At 39.9% G+C, this 14,533-nt stretch overlaps 1 protein-coding gene across 4 annotated transcripts in view; it reads right to left on the minus strand.

Moving 5' to 3' along the window:
- Window positions 1-347: 347 nt before the first annotated feature.
- Window positions 348-14,533, minus strand: part of LOC132413448 (C4b-binding protein alpha chain) — a 40,651-nt gene continuing 26,465 nt past the window's right edge. For all 4 annotated transcript variants that reach the window (XM_059995462.1, XM_059995461.1, XM_059995463.1 and 1 more), the window contains 6 exons: window positions 10,849-11,031; window positions 9,017-9,217; window positions 7,727-7,915; window positions 2,491-2,664; window positions 1,312-1,487; window positions 348-763 (listed from right to left, as the gene is read on the minus strand). In XM_059995462.1, the coding sequence (XP_059851445.1) occupies window positions 590-763; window positions 1,312-1,487; window positions 2,491-2,664; window positions 7,727-7,915; window positions 9,017-9,217; window positions 10,849-11,031 (1,097 nt within the window). In that variant the 3' untranslated portion in view covers window positions 348-589. The remainder of the gene's footprint in view (window positions 764-1,311; window positions 1,488-2,490; window positions 2,665-7,726; window positions 7,916-9,016; window positions 9,218-10,848; window positions 11,032-14,533) is intronic.

A 14,533-nucleotide genomic window follows, 5' to 3' on the forward strand; every position in this document is an offset into this window, starting at 1 on the left:
ATCAGACACCGACATGAATCTCCTTCTCACAAGCCAAAAGCCAAAAGGGAGCATTAGTGAGGCAGAGGTCAAGTGCATGGGGGTTTAGAAAAGGGCGTGACTGCTTCAAATGGGGGACAACGGACAAGGCTTTTGGGGTGTATTGATGTTTAATCTAAATACTGAACACCTGAGTGACTTGTACATGTGAACTGTGGAGTAAAGGCAATCCATGGAAATGTATTGGTGTGAACCCATGTTCATATGTCCAAGGTCCCTACAGTAAAATAAATATATCAACTTTATGTATGGGTTTTTTCACAGACCTCATTTCACAGAGTCCTAATGACCACGAAGACAAAATACTGTTGGATATGTAAATTGTTTAATTGATAAAATGTGTACTCTGTGTCCAGAAAAGCAAAAATATGAATCAGAAAATGATCAATAATTCTACAGTATCAAAGCACTAAATATTAACCAATTACCCTTTCTAGATAATTATTACCACAATTGATGGTGTAAAAGAGATGGTAAAGGTGATTAACTGAAGTGATCCATATTGGATTTAAGGCAGCAAGGCACATTTTCCTCCCCTTCATGAGAAACATTACAGTGAACCCTCCTGAGTGGCTTGCTTTGCCTCATCTTTCTGAAGCTCCAGGGTTTGAATCTCCAGGTACAGCTTATACACCTCCAGGGCCAATCTCACCTCCTGTGGATCTGGGAGACACTGCATGAGTTTCTTGCCTTTGACCACTTGCTCACAGCCTTCAGGGTACTCCTAAAGGAGAAATATGTGATGAGTGTGCTTAAAAGGCTTCTCTTCCAATTGTTAGGGGGCATAGTTCATGCTGACAAAGGCAGGACTACAGATTCAGGACCAAGACCCACCCAGAACTGGTGGATGAGCAGGAAAACAAGAAAACACCTTGGACCCCACCATCTTCTTCCTCAGAGGAATATAACTCTGCTCTGAGACAGCCTCCCAGAAAGCCTCTGTGGGAACAGAGACTATTTCTGCTGACCATTCAGAAATGGGACAACAGTATACCATATCCCCTAGAAAAGTAAAGTTAAGGAGTCAGTACTCCCAGGTATCTGAGAACCTCCACTCCAAAGGGGCTCAGTTTTCCCTGTTCTCAAGTGAGAACAGGAAAACTTGCCACTCCTTTCTGACCAGAGGGCTTCAAGGCAAAATTGAGAGTTCCTTTGCATGAATGAATCTTGACAAGTCAGATGTCACCTTTACTGGCAGGACAGTCCTTTGAGTGAGACACACCCATTTTAGGGTTTGATAGATTGTAAACTTCCTTGAATTGTGCCACTTACCCACTCACACTTGGGCACCTCCGGGTACCACGTTCTGTTTTCTGAACAAGTGATATTTTGGGAACCAACCAAACCATAACGAGAGTCACACTGGACAGTGACAGTTTCAGGTTCAACATATCCATCCTTATCCACAGATAACCTTCCATGTTCTATCTCTGGTTTCAGACACAAAGCTGAAATGGAACATAATTTTAAGCAATCTGTAGATCTAAGAAAAAGATATGAGTCTACGGTACTACGAATGAACTATATTGAAGTCCTGCTAATTGTTTTACCTTTTCTTTCATCTTGAGAACAAAAATAATTTTCATTAACATATTTATTGAGCATTGGCTATGTATTAGACTTTGGGCTAGTACTTTATGTGATTATCTTATTTAAGTCTCACTATTTTATCTAGGAGAAAGTGAGATACAGAAAAGTTAAGTAACTTGCCCAAGGACATAACAATTTTAAATAGCATGACAGAATATAAAAAGGGCATGTGACCCTAAATCCTCATCTATCAAATCAACTACCTCTCGTATCTTGATCCCTATAAGATGCTGAATACAAGATTTTCCCTCTCGCCTATTATCCTCCCGTGTGCAATGGAAACAATGGTGGCAAATAATCCCTGCGGTTGTTGATGACAAAGTGATATTAAACTTGTGTGCATGTAACAATCAGACCTGATCTTGTCCCCTCTTGTCCCCACACAGCTGGCACACTAGGAGTCCCCCACTCACAACATGCCTATGTCCTGGGCTGGTGGTGCCCTGCACTGGCTGTGATGGAAATACCTGTGACCTCACCAGGACGCTTGCAATTATCCCATGGGAGTCGACATTCATGCTAGACCAACATTCCATGACAATTTTGCTATGGGCCACAACTACACTCAGATAAGATGTACCAACTGTAGAATATTTCTGGAAGTATACAAGAAACAAAGAATAGGGGCTGCCTCACAGAGGCTGAATTTTGCACCTGGGAGAAAGAAGTAGGAGAGATTAATGTTCCTGTTGTGCCCTCTGTACTTTTTGCTTTGGGTACTGTCAGAATATAGTAAGTATTTTAAATAAATCAAATCAAATCAAATATTTTTTTGCTGCCTCTGGCAGAGAAGAAACTGTGCTCTCAAGCCTTTCAGGATAGTTCCCCCACACACAAAGCTGAAGAGAGAGCTGGAGTTACCTTTACATTGAGGGGCTTCAGATGACCAGCCTGAAGAAGAGCAGGAGAGTTTGTTCTTTCCAACCAAGGTGTACCCTTCATCACATCTGTATGTAGCCTCAACACTTCTAAATAGAAGTAATGGATTGACTACTTCATGATGTCCATGGGCAATGACAGGAGGAGAATGGCAATCTTGAAGTGAGACATAAAAATCAAAGAGAGTCAGAATGTTGAATGCTTATATCAACACTTCCCAGAATCTGTGTGGTTTGTAGGAGGCTTCCTTCTGTCCTTCTATCTTCTCTGCCCATCTGTTCACTTAGCCAAACCCAGGACCTATGCTGCCCTTCTGTAGGCGTGAGGCTGGGGAACCTTAGAAAGGCTCCGATGGAATGACAAGCACTTAAGATTTGTTTCATTTTATTGACAATTCACTAAACTTGACACTATTTAGGAACCATTTTGGCATGAAGGCTGAATTCAGTCCAAAGTCTCATTGTACTAGTGGTACACTCCACTGATTTCAGGCTAAATGCAGAGATGTACATCTGGGAGAGACTGTAAAGATGCGAAATAAATCCACAATCTCTGACTCATTGCTCCCAATCAAGCCTGTCCATCCAACCCCCCAAGAATATACTTACTGTCTTCTAAAATATTTTAGAAAAGAGCTCATAGAAAGAATAAAAAAAGTGGATTGCAGGTTGGAATAATAGATGTGGCATGGTGCTGAGTACCTCTCTGAAAGGGAACACTGTCAGGTTCCACAAACAGTGCATGAGAAATTTAAATAGAACAGGGCACCAGGAAAGTCAGGTACAATATTAAACTGACAGGCTATAGTATCTACAAGTACTATCCTCAGATGCCTCCTTGAGGCATAGAAAACATGATGCTGACAATGAGATTCAAATGCTGGAGTTGCCATGGCACGTGGTAGAAAGAGAGATTAAGTGACTCAGAGAAGAGAGCATGCTGGAGTGGATGTACCACACACATGCTGGAAACCCCACCAAATGATTATGTTCCCTGGGAAAGCCTGGAGGATACAGGTACCAAGGTCAGAAGGAATATCCTAACAAGAAGAGCACCCATATCAAAGGCCAGAGCTGATGATGCGAAGAACATTAAAGAACAAATTTCACTCTTAGCAATCGCAGTCTGAGAGGTGCTTATATGCTTCAGAAGCTAAGTAAATGTAATCATCATAATGAGTGGCAAGTTAGAGAGACAACCAGAGGTGCCTGAGAGTTAGGAATACGGTTAATAGAACATGGCATTCATAAGGGTGAAAATAGATGAGCAGCCAACCAGATACGACTCAATTTGTACCATCGAAAGAAATTAAGGATGGATGATCAGGAGGCTGTTGGCATTTGGTCCAATAAAAAGTTATAATCCTTTGTTCAGTTTCTGGACCTGTGCCAGTTGTCAGGTCTGGAGATCATCGACTAAAGAAAAAAGACAGTTTCCAGAAGTAAAGATACTACAACACCTTGGGAAGTATACACAGCAATGAGTGCCCCAGTCTTCTAAGAGAACCTATGTCTATTTACATAGGTAACTGTGCACAGGTGAGAGGTGCACAGTAATCCAAGGATTATTGAACATAGAGCTTGAGTTGACATGGATACCTGGAACCATCATGGCCCCCCTATTAAGCCATTTGGTGGCCTTTTCCATTATCTTTTTTTTTTTTTTTTTTGTGGTACACAGGTCTCTCACTGTTGTGGCCTCTCCCGTTGCAGAGCACAGGCTCCGGACGTGCAGGCTCAGCAGCCATGGCTCACGAGCCTAGCCGCTCCGTGGCATGTGGGATCCTCCCAGACCGAGGCATGAACCTGTGTCCCCTGCATCAGCAGGCGGACTCTCAACCACCGCACCACCAGGGAAGCCCCATTATCTTTGAAAGTATAAACGGGATAGACAAAATGGGTCATTGGTACAACCTCCACATTGGTCCTTGGCCTATGGGGTTAGAGCTGTCTTATCCAAGAAGGCCAAGTACAAGACATTGATACTACCTATACCCTCCCCCTGGAGGCAAAGAAGGTAAGTTTTTTTAAAATATCATGTACTGAAGGGTAGGGGAGAAGGAGAAATTTGTGCCACTCTTAAAGAACTAAAGATGCAGGAGGGGTCATCATATCCCCATGTACTTCACCAGTGTGTCTACTACAAAAATTAGGATTCTGGAGAATTCCAGTAGGCTACTGAAAACCCAACAGCATTTTAGCCCCTATTGCAGCCACTGTACCAGATGTGGTATCTTTGCTAGAGCAGATTAATATGTCTTCGAGTAAGTGAGGCCACTGATTCAGCAGAGGCCTTCTTTTCCATCCCTATCAGAAAAGAAGGTCACAAACAGTTTGCATACACATGGAAGGTTCAAGATCAAATATCTGCATTTTAAGACCTTGGCTATGATAACTCACCAGTCCCTGTCATAATAGAGTCTGGAGATATCATGACCATGTGGACATCCACAGAATATCATATTGATACAGAACATCAATGGCATCATGTTAGTTCTACTGAATAAGCAAGAAGTAGATGGCATGATGATGTTCCAGAATATGGAAGATAGAGAAGGAAGAAAAGAAGTAAGCTCAGAAAGGCAGGTTCACTAGATGTGGGCAGGTTTTATACTGTAGGTGAAGCCATATGGACTAGAAGGAAGAGAAGAAAAAAGAATAAATACCAAGAAATAAAAGGTAATAATTGAACTGTCTAGCTTATCTTTTAGATGTGGGCTCTTTTCATTGATTCAGAAAAAAGAAGGAATCCAGGAAGTTCAAAAGAATGGGAACAAACAGTGGGGGAAAAGAGAAAGTTGGACTGAGGGGGCAGTATTTTTTAACAAACTTATCCACTCTTAAAATCATTCAGGGTATACGAACTTTTTTACCTAATGTGGGGGGTTTTTTTTCTTTGTTTTGATTTCATTTTTCCAACTGAATGAGGCTGTAGTAAAGGACTTTCACTGCAAGTTCATTTGTTGCATTCAAATTATACAAACAATGTTAAGGGTTAAAAAGTACCACACATAAAAAACATCAGCATCAAACAAAACACCAGCTTTACACATTTCCTAAATTCTAAATTTACATTATAAAAGCAAATTATGAAAAAGGCATGGTAGGGAATAAACAATGTCATACTTCCTCTTTCTCAATGGAAGTCACAACAGTTACTAATATTTATCACCCTGTGAAGTTCATTGTTCTAATTTCCATTATCCAAAGAGGGAGTCTGTCCTTAAGGCTATCCAAAACCCTATTATGCTGTGGTATTAGCAGCATCCTTGACACTGGGACAAAAGCCAAGCAGTTTGTTCTATGTTCAAGTTGTTGATCCATAAACAGCACAATAATACCAGGTTTCCTGGGAGGGTGCCCACATGCTTCAACCAGTGGGTTCCGAGATCAACATACTCACAGCTGATCAGGGTATAGGAACTTCTAGGTAAAAATGCAGAATAAGAGATTCTAGCATTGGAGCCTTTCTGCAGTTCACACACACTTCAGATGAACTAAGAGTAGATTTCCAAGAGAAGAAATCAAACTTAAATTTGATAATTTCACCTGCTTCTAGATTGTTCTTTAGTACTACTCCAACTCTTAACCTCCAAAAAGCGATGGGAAGAATGACATTCATCTCTAAGATCTGATTTTCTATCCTTTCATTCACTTAGCAGATTTTTTTTTTTTTTTTTTTTTTTACTAAAATCTTGTCTTTGTTCAGTCCACTTCCTCTTCCATCCAGGCCTTTCCAGCATAGGTGAGTCCTGCTGTTGATCACAGCTACTAGCCGCCAGGGTCTCTTGATGGTGTCTTAGCACTTTAGCAGTCTATCCAATACTTCTGAAGACTTTTCCATGTATCACCTTTCACCCATTTTGAGTTCTTAGTGGCAAGTTCTGGCATAACTCAGTGATGGGTAGAGACGAGTCTTTTCTTCTTACATGTATCACCAATAGGAGAAATTATGCCTTTGACAATTCTAATTTTCCTCTTCCATTCATGCAGTCCTTGGCCAGCTCAAACAACCCGAGGTGCGTGTTGATTATAGGATTAAAAAACCACAAGCAAGGAGAACCACTTCTGTCTTCTCTGAATTTTCCATGCTAAGAATTTGAAGCTGTTGATCTAAAAGGAAAGCTCCGACACCTCCCTTGTTTTTACAAAGGAAATTCTGCAAATCTGAGGTGTTTTGCAAGGTAGGCTATTGGAACCATTCCAACTTGTTTGTCAACAGTCTTCTCTAAGTTGGGCTGTAGCAGTGGTTTCACATCCAAACTGTAACTCTGTTCCCAAGGCTAGAGGCAAATTTACTGAGGTTTTTTCATTTTACAGAGAGACTGAAAGAATGAAAACTTTCTGCTCCACACTTGAATATGACCTTGCCTTGGGGACTGTTGTATTTGACCCTCACAGACTCAACCATCTTGGAACCCCTATGCTTGACACAAAAAAGCATCCTGGACTGATTCCCCTAGAGACCAGTTTCTCAGGGGCTCCAGGTGAGGGCTTACCGTGTCCTCAGGGCCAACCAACCCATGTCTCTTTTACCTAATTTGAAAACTTCCCTTAATAATCTCCATCATTTTGAATGTTCATACCAGCATTATTTACAGTAGCCAAGATATGAAAGCAACCTAAGTGTCAACCAACAGATGAATGGAAAAAGATGTGTATCTATATCTATGTTATATATATATATATATATATATATATATATATATATATATATATGTATATATATATATATATGAATATTACTCAGGCATAAAAAAGAATGAGGTTTTGCCATTTGCAACAACCTGGATGGACCTGGAGAGTAGTATGCTTAGTGAAATAAATCAAACAGAGAAAGACAAATACTCTATGTTATCACTTATATGTGGAATCTAAAAAATAAAATGAATGAATATAACAAAACAAACAGATTCACAAATATAGAGAACAAACTAGTGGGGTGAAGGAAGCTAGGAGGGGCAAGATAGGGGTAGGGGATTAAAAGGTACAAACTACTATGTATAAAATAAATAAGCTACAAGGATATATAGTACAACACAGGGAATATAGCCAATTTTTATAAGTGGAACATAACCTTCCAACATTGTGAATCACTATGCTGTATGCCTGAAACTTACATAATATTGTACATCAACTACACTTTAATTAAAAAATAACAATCTCCATCATTTTGATGTGAAAAACTTCTAAAATAACATGCTTCCATAAGCTCTTACCTGGGTTACATTCTGGTGTTCTGGGACTCCATGTGCCATCTTCTGTGCATGTAGCATGATGTGTATATTCCTCATGACATGTATATGAAACCTGATCTCCATAGAAATAGGTACAGCTATTGTCAATGTCGCTTTTTCTCAGTCGAGTGATTCTGCCATTGTTCAGTTCTACTACTGGGCAACAAGCCTCTAAAAAATATAAAAGAATGCTAATGGTTAGTAAAATCACCATGAGGAGGACCCTATGGCTAAAAGTCTAATTTCTACCTTTAGAAGATCTCACCACTGAAGAGAGATTGGGAAAGCAGAGGCAATTTGAGTCTGCTCTCCCTGGCCCTGATTTGCTAAAGCACTCCAACTCATTTGTTTCCAATTCAGTTGTTTCCAATACTTTGTTATTTAAGTGGTGGCAATAACTTTTACTAAATATATTTTAATTCAGTGATATTGTTAAAATCTTTCATTCTATTTCCCCAAAATGAGTCTGAACGACTGCAATGGAACTTTAAGTCCTAATGTGAAATGACCAATCTTTCAATAAGTGGGTTACCATTTTTCATTATTTGTGCATTTCACATATTTTTCAAATTCCAATCTACAGAATAAAGTTCTCTGTATTCTGGGCCTCAGTGTCTTTACCTCTAAAATGGCAAGAGTCTGATAGATGTGTAGAAGAATGCATGTTGTCAATTCCATTGAGGCCCATAAAATTGCATCCATATATCTTTCAGCCCCTCACTTACTCCCAAGTGAGACTAGAGAGAGTCTCCTTTCTATCCTACTGAGGCAAAAGCACTGGGTCAGGGGTCAGAGTCTGTCTTCTAGAGGCAGGTCTTTCAGCCCACAGTCTCATGGCTCAAGAGACATGAGACACAAGTCACCTTGCAGCTGCTTGAGTTCATGACTGTTTCACAGACTTTCCTTCTGTCGAGCACCCCAAAGTCTACACTGGGGAGGAAAGGGCTGTGATGGAGGTCCGACTTGGGCGGTGGTGGAGCTGTATTCTCCATTGTACCTTTACCAGTAATGAAGCTCATACTTAATCTTCATAACATTTGACTTCTGTGTTTTGTCTCATTTGATTCTGAACCAGGATAAGATTATAATTTCTCAGCTCCTCAAGCTCCAAAACATTTATGGTCCCTTCTGGCAATAATTGTTCACTATTGTGTTCAATTAGTATAATTCTAAATTTATCTTGAGGAAAAAAATTATATTCATTTAAGATGGAAAATCCTATCACATACTGAATATTTAATATACAAAAAAATTTTAAAAAAAGAAACTCACCCTCACATTGTATGTATGGGGTCCACTCCAAATTTCTCTGACAAGTCACAGTCGTGGGCCCATCTGCCTTGGGTTTATAGCCACGAAAGCAGGAGTACCTCAGTTCAGTCCCAATATCATACACTTCCTCTTCTGTTGGCTTCTGATAGCCATATCTTACCCAGGTGGCATGGGGGATGTTTGGTAAGCCAGCACAGCCATCTGCCCATAAAGGAAGAACAAGGGAAAAGGACACTCTTACTAGGGATGCAACAGTGATCAATGAGCCTGTCCTATCAAAGGGTGTCATGTGCTCATTCAGCCAGGAACCAGCCTGCCATAGCTGATGAATCAGTCACACCAGAAAACACACATGGACATGTACCCAAATGTGCAAGGCACCAGAGAGGTTCTTACTAAGGGCACTAACAAGTGGTTTCTGTGTGTCGTGCCAACTATTCAAAATATGAATTCTTCTTCCTCTTCATTGTACTTCAGAAAGTTTGGTATCTGAATTGAAGCATTGGGCTTGCTAGGTGGATATGACTGGAGAAATGTTGCAGACAAATAAATCTAACTCTTTTGTTTCCTGGTTGATAGGAGAAAATAAACAAGAGTCATTCCCCTTATCCAGATGACACCAGAAACTTTATCATTTAAAGGCTTGGCAAGAACAAACCATGCACAAAGTGACTTCTGAGCCTAAACCTTTTATCTTGTCCTCTTCACTCTTTGCTGCTGCTACTGGTTCACAGTATGGAAATGTAATAGAAACATCTGTCAAGTTGGATGTTTATTTTATTTTTATCTTCAAGGGTAAGGGTCTTTTTTAAGTTTTATTAAGACACAAGTCACATAACATAACATTTAAAATACACTATCCAATGGTTTTTACTATATCCACAGAGTTGTGCAACCATCACCCCTATCCAATTTTAGGATATTTTTGTCAACCCAAAAAGAAACTCTGTACTCGTTAGGAGTCACCTCCTAGTCTTGCCTCCTCCCAGGCCCTGGAAATCACTAAAATTCTTTCTCTCTCAATGGATTTGCCTGTTCTGGACATGTCAAATAACCTCTGTGAATGGATTTCTCATCCTTAAAATGAGGATAATAACAGTGCCCACAATTCTGGACAGAATTCATTGAATTAATTCTTGTTATGTACTTAGACTAGCACCAAGTTACCATTGTTACCATTAAGATAATTTTTAACAGGGAACTCTACTTAATGCACTGTGGTGACCTGAATGGAAGGGAAGTCCAAAAGGGAGAGGATATATATACATGTATGGCTGATTCATTTTTCTGTACAGTAGAAACTAACACAATACTGTAAAGCAACTGTACTCCAATAAAAATTAATTTTTAAAAAAGATAATTTTTAGTGATCCACATGAGTTTATAATTTCAAAGTATCAGAATCATAGTTAGTCCATACAATAATTTTGTGCAAGTTGGAAAAAGGCATTTTTCCCTCAGGACACTTTACTATATATCTTTTAAAACAATCACCATAATATAATGATTTTTGCTAGAACAAAGCAATTTTCTATCAACTGCAAGAAAATTATTGAAATACACATACTAATCCACAATGTCTACAATGCTACATCTCTCTTTAGGGTTGTAGTGTGCACAACTGCGTGTGGCAGCCTTTTGTGATGTTATATGACCTTGCACAGTGTAGTGTAATCATTCTTTTTTCCAACAAGAAAAAAACTGAGGGATTGATCTAAATTTAAATTTTTACTGTGATTCAAATGGGCTTAGGCATATAAATATGTCCCCATCAATATTTCTGGATATCTTTAGATGCCAGACATTGAAACTCTTTCATGGCCCATACTTACTGAGTTCACAAATGGGAGGAGGAGGATACCAGCTGTTATCAACTCCACAATGGATTAACTTGTTGCCCTTGAGACGATAACCTTTATTGCAGTCAAATACAATAGTCTGTTTATAAGTATAGGTGGGTCCAAATCCAGAGATTATTTTTCCACCTTTAACCCCTGGCTGAGAACAAGTGATTTCTAAAAACTCAAAAGAAAAGACAAATGGGTTATATATATATTTATATATATGCTTTTTTTTTCAACTTTTTTGTGGGTTTTTTTTTGCGGTACGCGAGCTTCTCACTGTTGTGGCCTCTCCCGTTGCGGAGCACAGGCTCCAGATGCGCAGGCTCAGCGGCCATGGCTCACGGGCCCAGCTGCTCCGCGGCATGTGGGATCTTCCCGGACTGGGGCACGAACCCGTGTCCCCTGCATCGGCAGGTGGACTCTCAACCACTGCGCCACCAGGGAAGCCCTTTTTTCAACTTTTAAAAGCCTCAGTAAAATGAGATCCCATCATGTAGGTTCTATTGTGAGATGATTGTGGATAACACTAACTTCTTCACTTTCCCAAGAAAAACTAGCCATATATAATCCAGGAAAAAAGACATATCTTGAGGTCCTCAAAACCTCTTCCTATAATGACCTGCTCTCCTGGATGAGTTTGATGGTGGGCCAGTGGTCAGTGGTAATGATGTGATAGTCATGATGCAGAGGTAGCCAGGGCATCAGAGAGCTGTACCATCATAAGCAAAGAACAAATTGCCCCTGCCTCCTACCCCACAGCAGTCAGTCATCAAGTCCTGTCAGTCCTGCCACTTTAATTCCTCTAGGATTCCTCAATTTCTCTCCAGGCCCACTGCCATGGCAACAGTTGAAGGAGCTTCACTACTTAGCAAGATAGTTGCAACAGGTACCTATGGGTTAAGTTTTGTCCCACTTCAAATTGTTGTCCATTCTGCAGCCAGAGTTATCTTTCTAACATTCAGCACATTTTGGTTAAAGCCTTTCAGTGCCTGCCCTTCACCTTCATTCTGAACTCATGAGAGTTCTTCAGGCATTTTAAACGGTTTGCAGTATCATGCTCGTTTATCCCCAATTTGATTGTGTCCTGTGCTGAGTCAGAATAGTAAGTGATATTGTGTGGGTGCTTAGTAGCAAAGGAAGATGCCTTAGATTAGCAAACTAGCAATGCCACAATATTTCTTCTTGCTCAATTACTGTTTGCTTTGTCCTGTTGAACTTCCGGTGTTTAATAGGTTTTGCTTGCTCTGTAGGTATATGTGGTTGACATGAAAAGTGCTAAACAGTATTTCCAGTTCTGCTTCCTGCACAGACAAAAGGTGATATTCCTCAGTTCCCTTAGGATGAGTAGCATCTACACATTACTAGTTTTGGACAAAAGGCTGAAATGCAAAGTGATATGTGGTCATTTCCAGGAAAAAAGCTCTTAAAGCCAGGGGACAATTTGATTTTCTCTCTTCCTCTACTAAAGAGATTGTGAAAGCACATTTTGATATCATAAGATTGAAGCAATCTGGATTGCTGAGATGGTTGCTAAACTAACAACTAAATTATACCTGCCCTAGAGAGTTTCCTGGACAGGTAGTAAAGTCAATATGAATGAGAATCAACTTTTACTTTGCTGCTGGGACACACTTACCCCAAGCCCATACCCATTCCAGCTCCAGCCATCCCCCCAGGGTGGTTCTTGGGCAGAGCACCCTGGGACCCCCTCCCACATGCACCCATTCCAGCTCCAACTGTACCATAAAGGCAGACCCAATGCAGTGAGTGCCAGGATCCCCCAGCCCATGCTCATTCTGTTTTGCCTAATTCATAGACACAAACATGGAAAGTCAAATAAAATGAAGAGACAGAGGAATATGTTTCCAGTGAAAGAATAAAATAAAACCCTGTTTTTAAAAACCCTAATGAAATAGAGATAAGTAATTTACCTGATAAAGAGTAAAAAATAATGATTATAAAGATGCTCACTGAACTCAGGAGAAGAGTGAAGGAACACAGAGAGAACTTTAATAACACAGAGTTAGAAAATATAAAAAAGAACCAGTTAGAGCTGAAGAATACAATAAATAAAATAAAATACACTAGAAGGAATCAATAGCAGGTTAGGTGGTACAGAAGAATGGATAAGTGATCTGAAAGACAGAATAGTAGAAATCACCCAATCAGAACAGCAAAAAGAAAAAAAAAATTAATGAGGCTAGTTTAAGATGCATCTAGCACAACATCAAGGAAACTAACGTTTTCATTAATGGAGAATAGAGAAGATAAAGGGGAAGAAAATTTGTTTGAAGAAATAGTGGCTAAAAATTTCTCTAACCTGGGGAAGGAAACAGATATCCAGGTCCAGGAAGTACAGAGAACCCCAAGCAAGATAAATGAAAAGAGATCCACACCAAGACATTATCATAATTTAAATGACAAAAGTGGGCTTCCCTGGTGGTGCAGTGGTTGAGAGTCCGCCTGCCGATGTGGGGGACATGGGTTCATGCCCCGGTCCAGGAAGATCCCACGTGCTGCGGAGTGGCTAGGTCTGTGAGCCATGGTCGCTGGGCCTGAGCGTCCAGAGCCTGTGCTCCGCAACAGGAGAGGCCACAGCAGTGGGAGGCCCGCATACCACAAAAAAAAAAAAAAAGAAAAAAGTTAAAGATAGAGAATTTTAAAGACAGCAAAAGAAAAACAACTTGTCATGTACAAGAGAACCCCTTATAAGTCTACCAGATAATTTTTCAGCAGAAATTCTGCAGGCCAGAAGGGAGTGGCAAGATGTATTTAAAGTGCTGAAAGGAAAAAAACTTACAACCAAGAATACTTTACCCAGCAAGGGAATCATTCACAATTGAAGGAGAGATAAAGAGTTTTACAGACAAGCAAAAACGAGAGGAGTTCATCACCACTAAACCAGCCTTACAAGAAATGTTAAAGGGTCTTTTGTAAGCAGAAAAGAAAAGGCCACAACTAGAAATAAGAAAATATATGGGGCTTCCCTGGTGGCACAGTGGTTGAGAGTCCGCCTGCTGATGCAGGGGACATGGGTTCGTGCCCCGGTCCAGGAAGATCCCACATGCTGTGGAGCGGCTGGGCCCCTGAGCCATGGCCACTGAGCCTGTGCATCCGGAGCCTGTGCTCCGCAATGGAAGAGGCCACAACAGTGAGAGGCCCGTGTACCACCAAAAAAAAAAAAAAAAAAAGAAAAGAAAATATATGAAAGAAAAAAATCTCACTGGTAAAGGCAAATATATAGTAAAGGCAGTGGATCTGCCACTTAAAATAGTAGTATAAAAGGTAAAAGACAAAAGTAGCAAAATCAACTATAACTATAATAAGTAGTTTAAGGGATAAACAAAATAAAAAGTTGTAAACTCTAATGTGAAAAATGTAGAATGGGGGGGCAGAAACAATATAGTGCTCTTAGAATTCATCTGAACTTAAGTGACTCAATTTAAAATAAAAAGATATATATCAGTTTAACACATAACACTAGAGAAAATCATAACATATAACACTAGAGAAAATCATAACACATAACACTAGAGAAAATCATCAAACCACAAGGGAAAAGACTAAGAGAAGAAGAAAGGAACAAAAAAGAACTACTATAAAAAACCAATACAAAACAGAAAACAATTAACAAAATAGCAGCAAGTACATTCATATCAATAATCACTTTAAA

The sequence above is a fragment of the Delphinus delphis genome, chromosome 1, assembly GCF_949987515.2.
Source record: "Delphinus delphis chromosome 1, mDelDel1.2, whole genome shotgun sequence".
NCBI classification, from domain to species: Eukaryota; Metazoa; Chordata; class Mammalia; order Artiodactyla; family Delphinidae; genus Delphinus; species Delphinus delphis.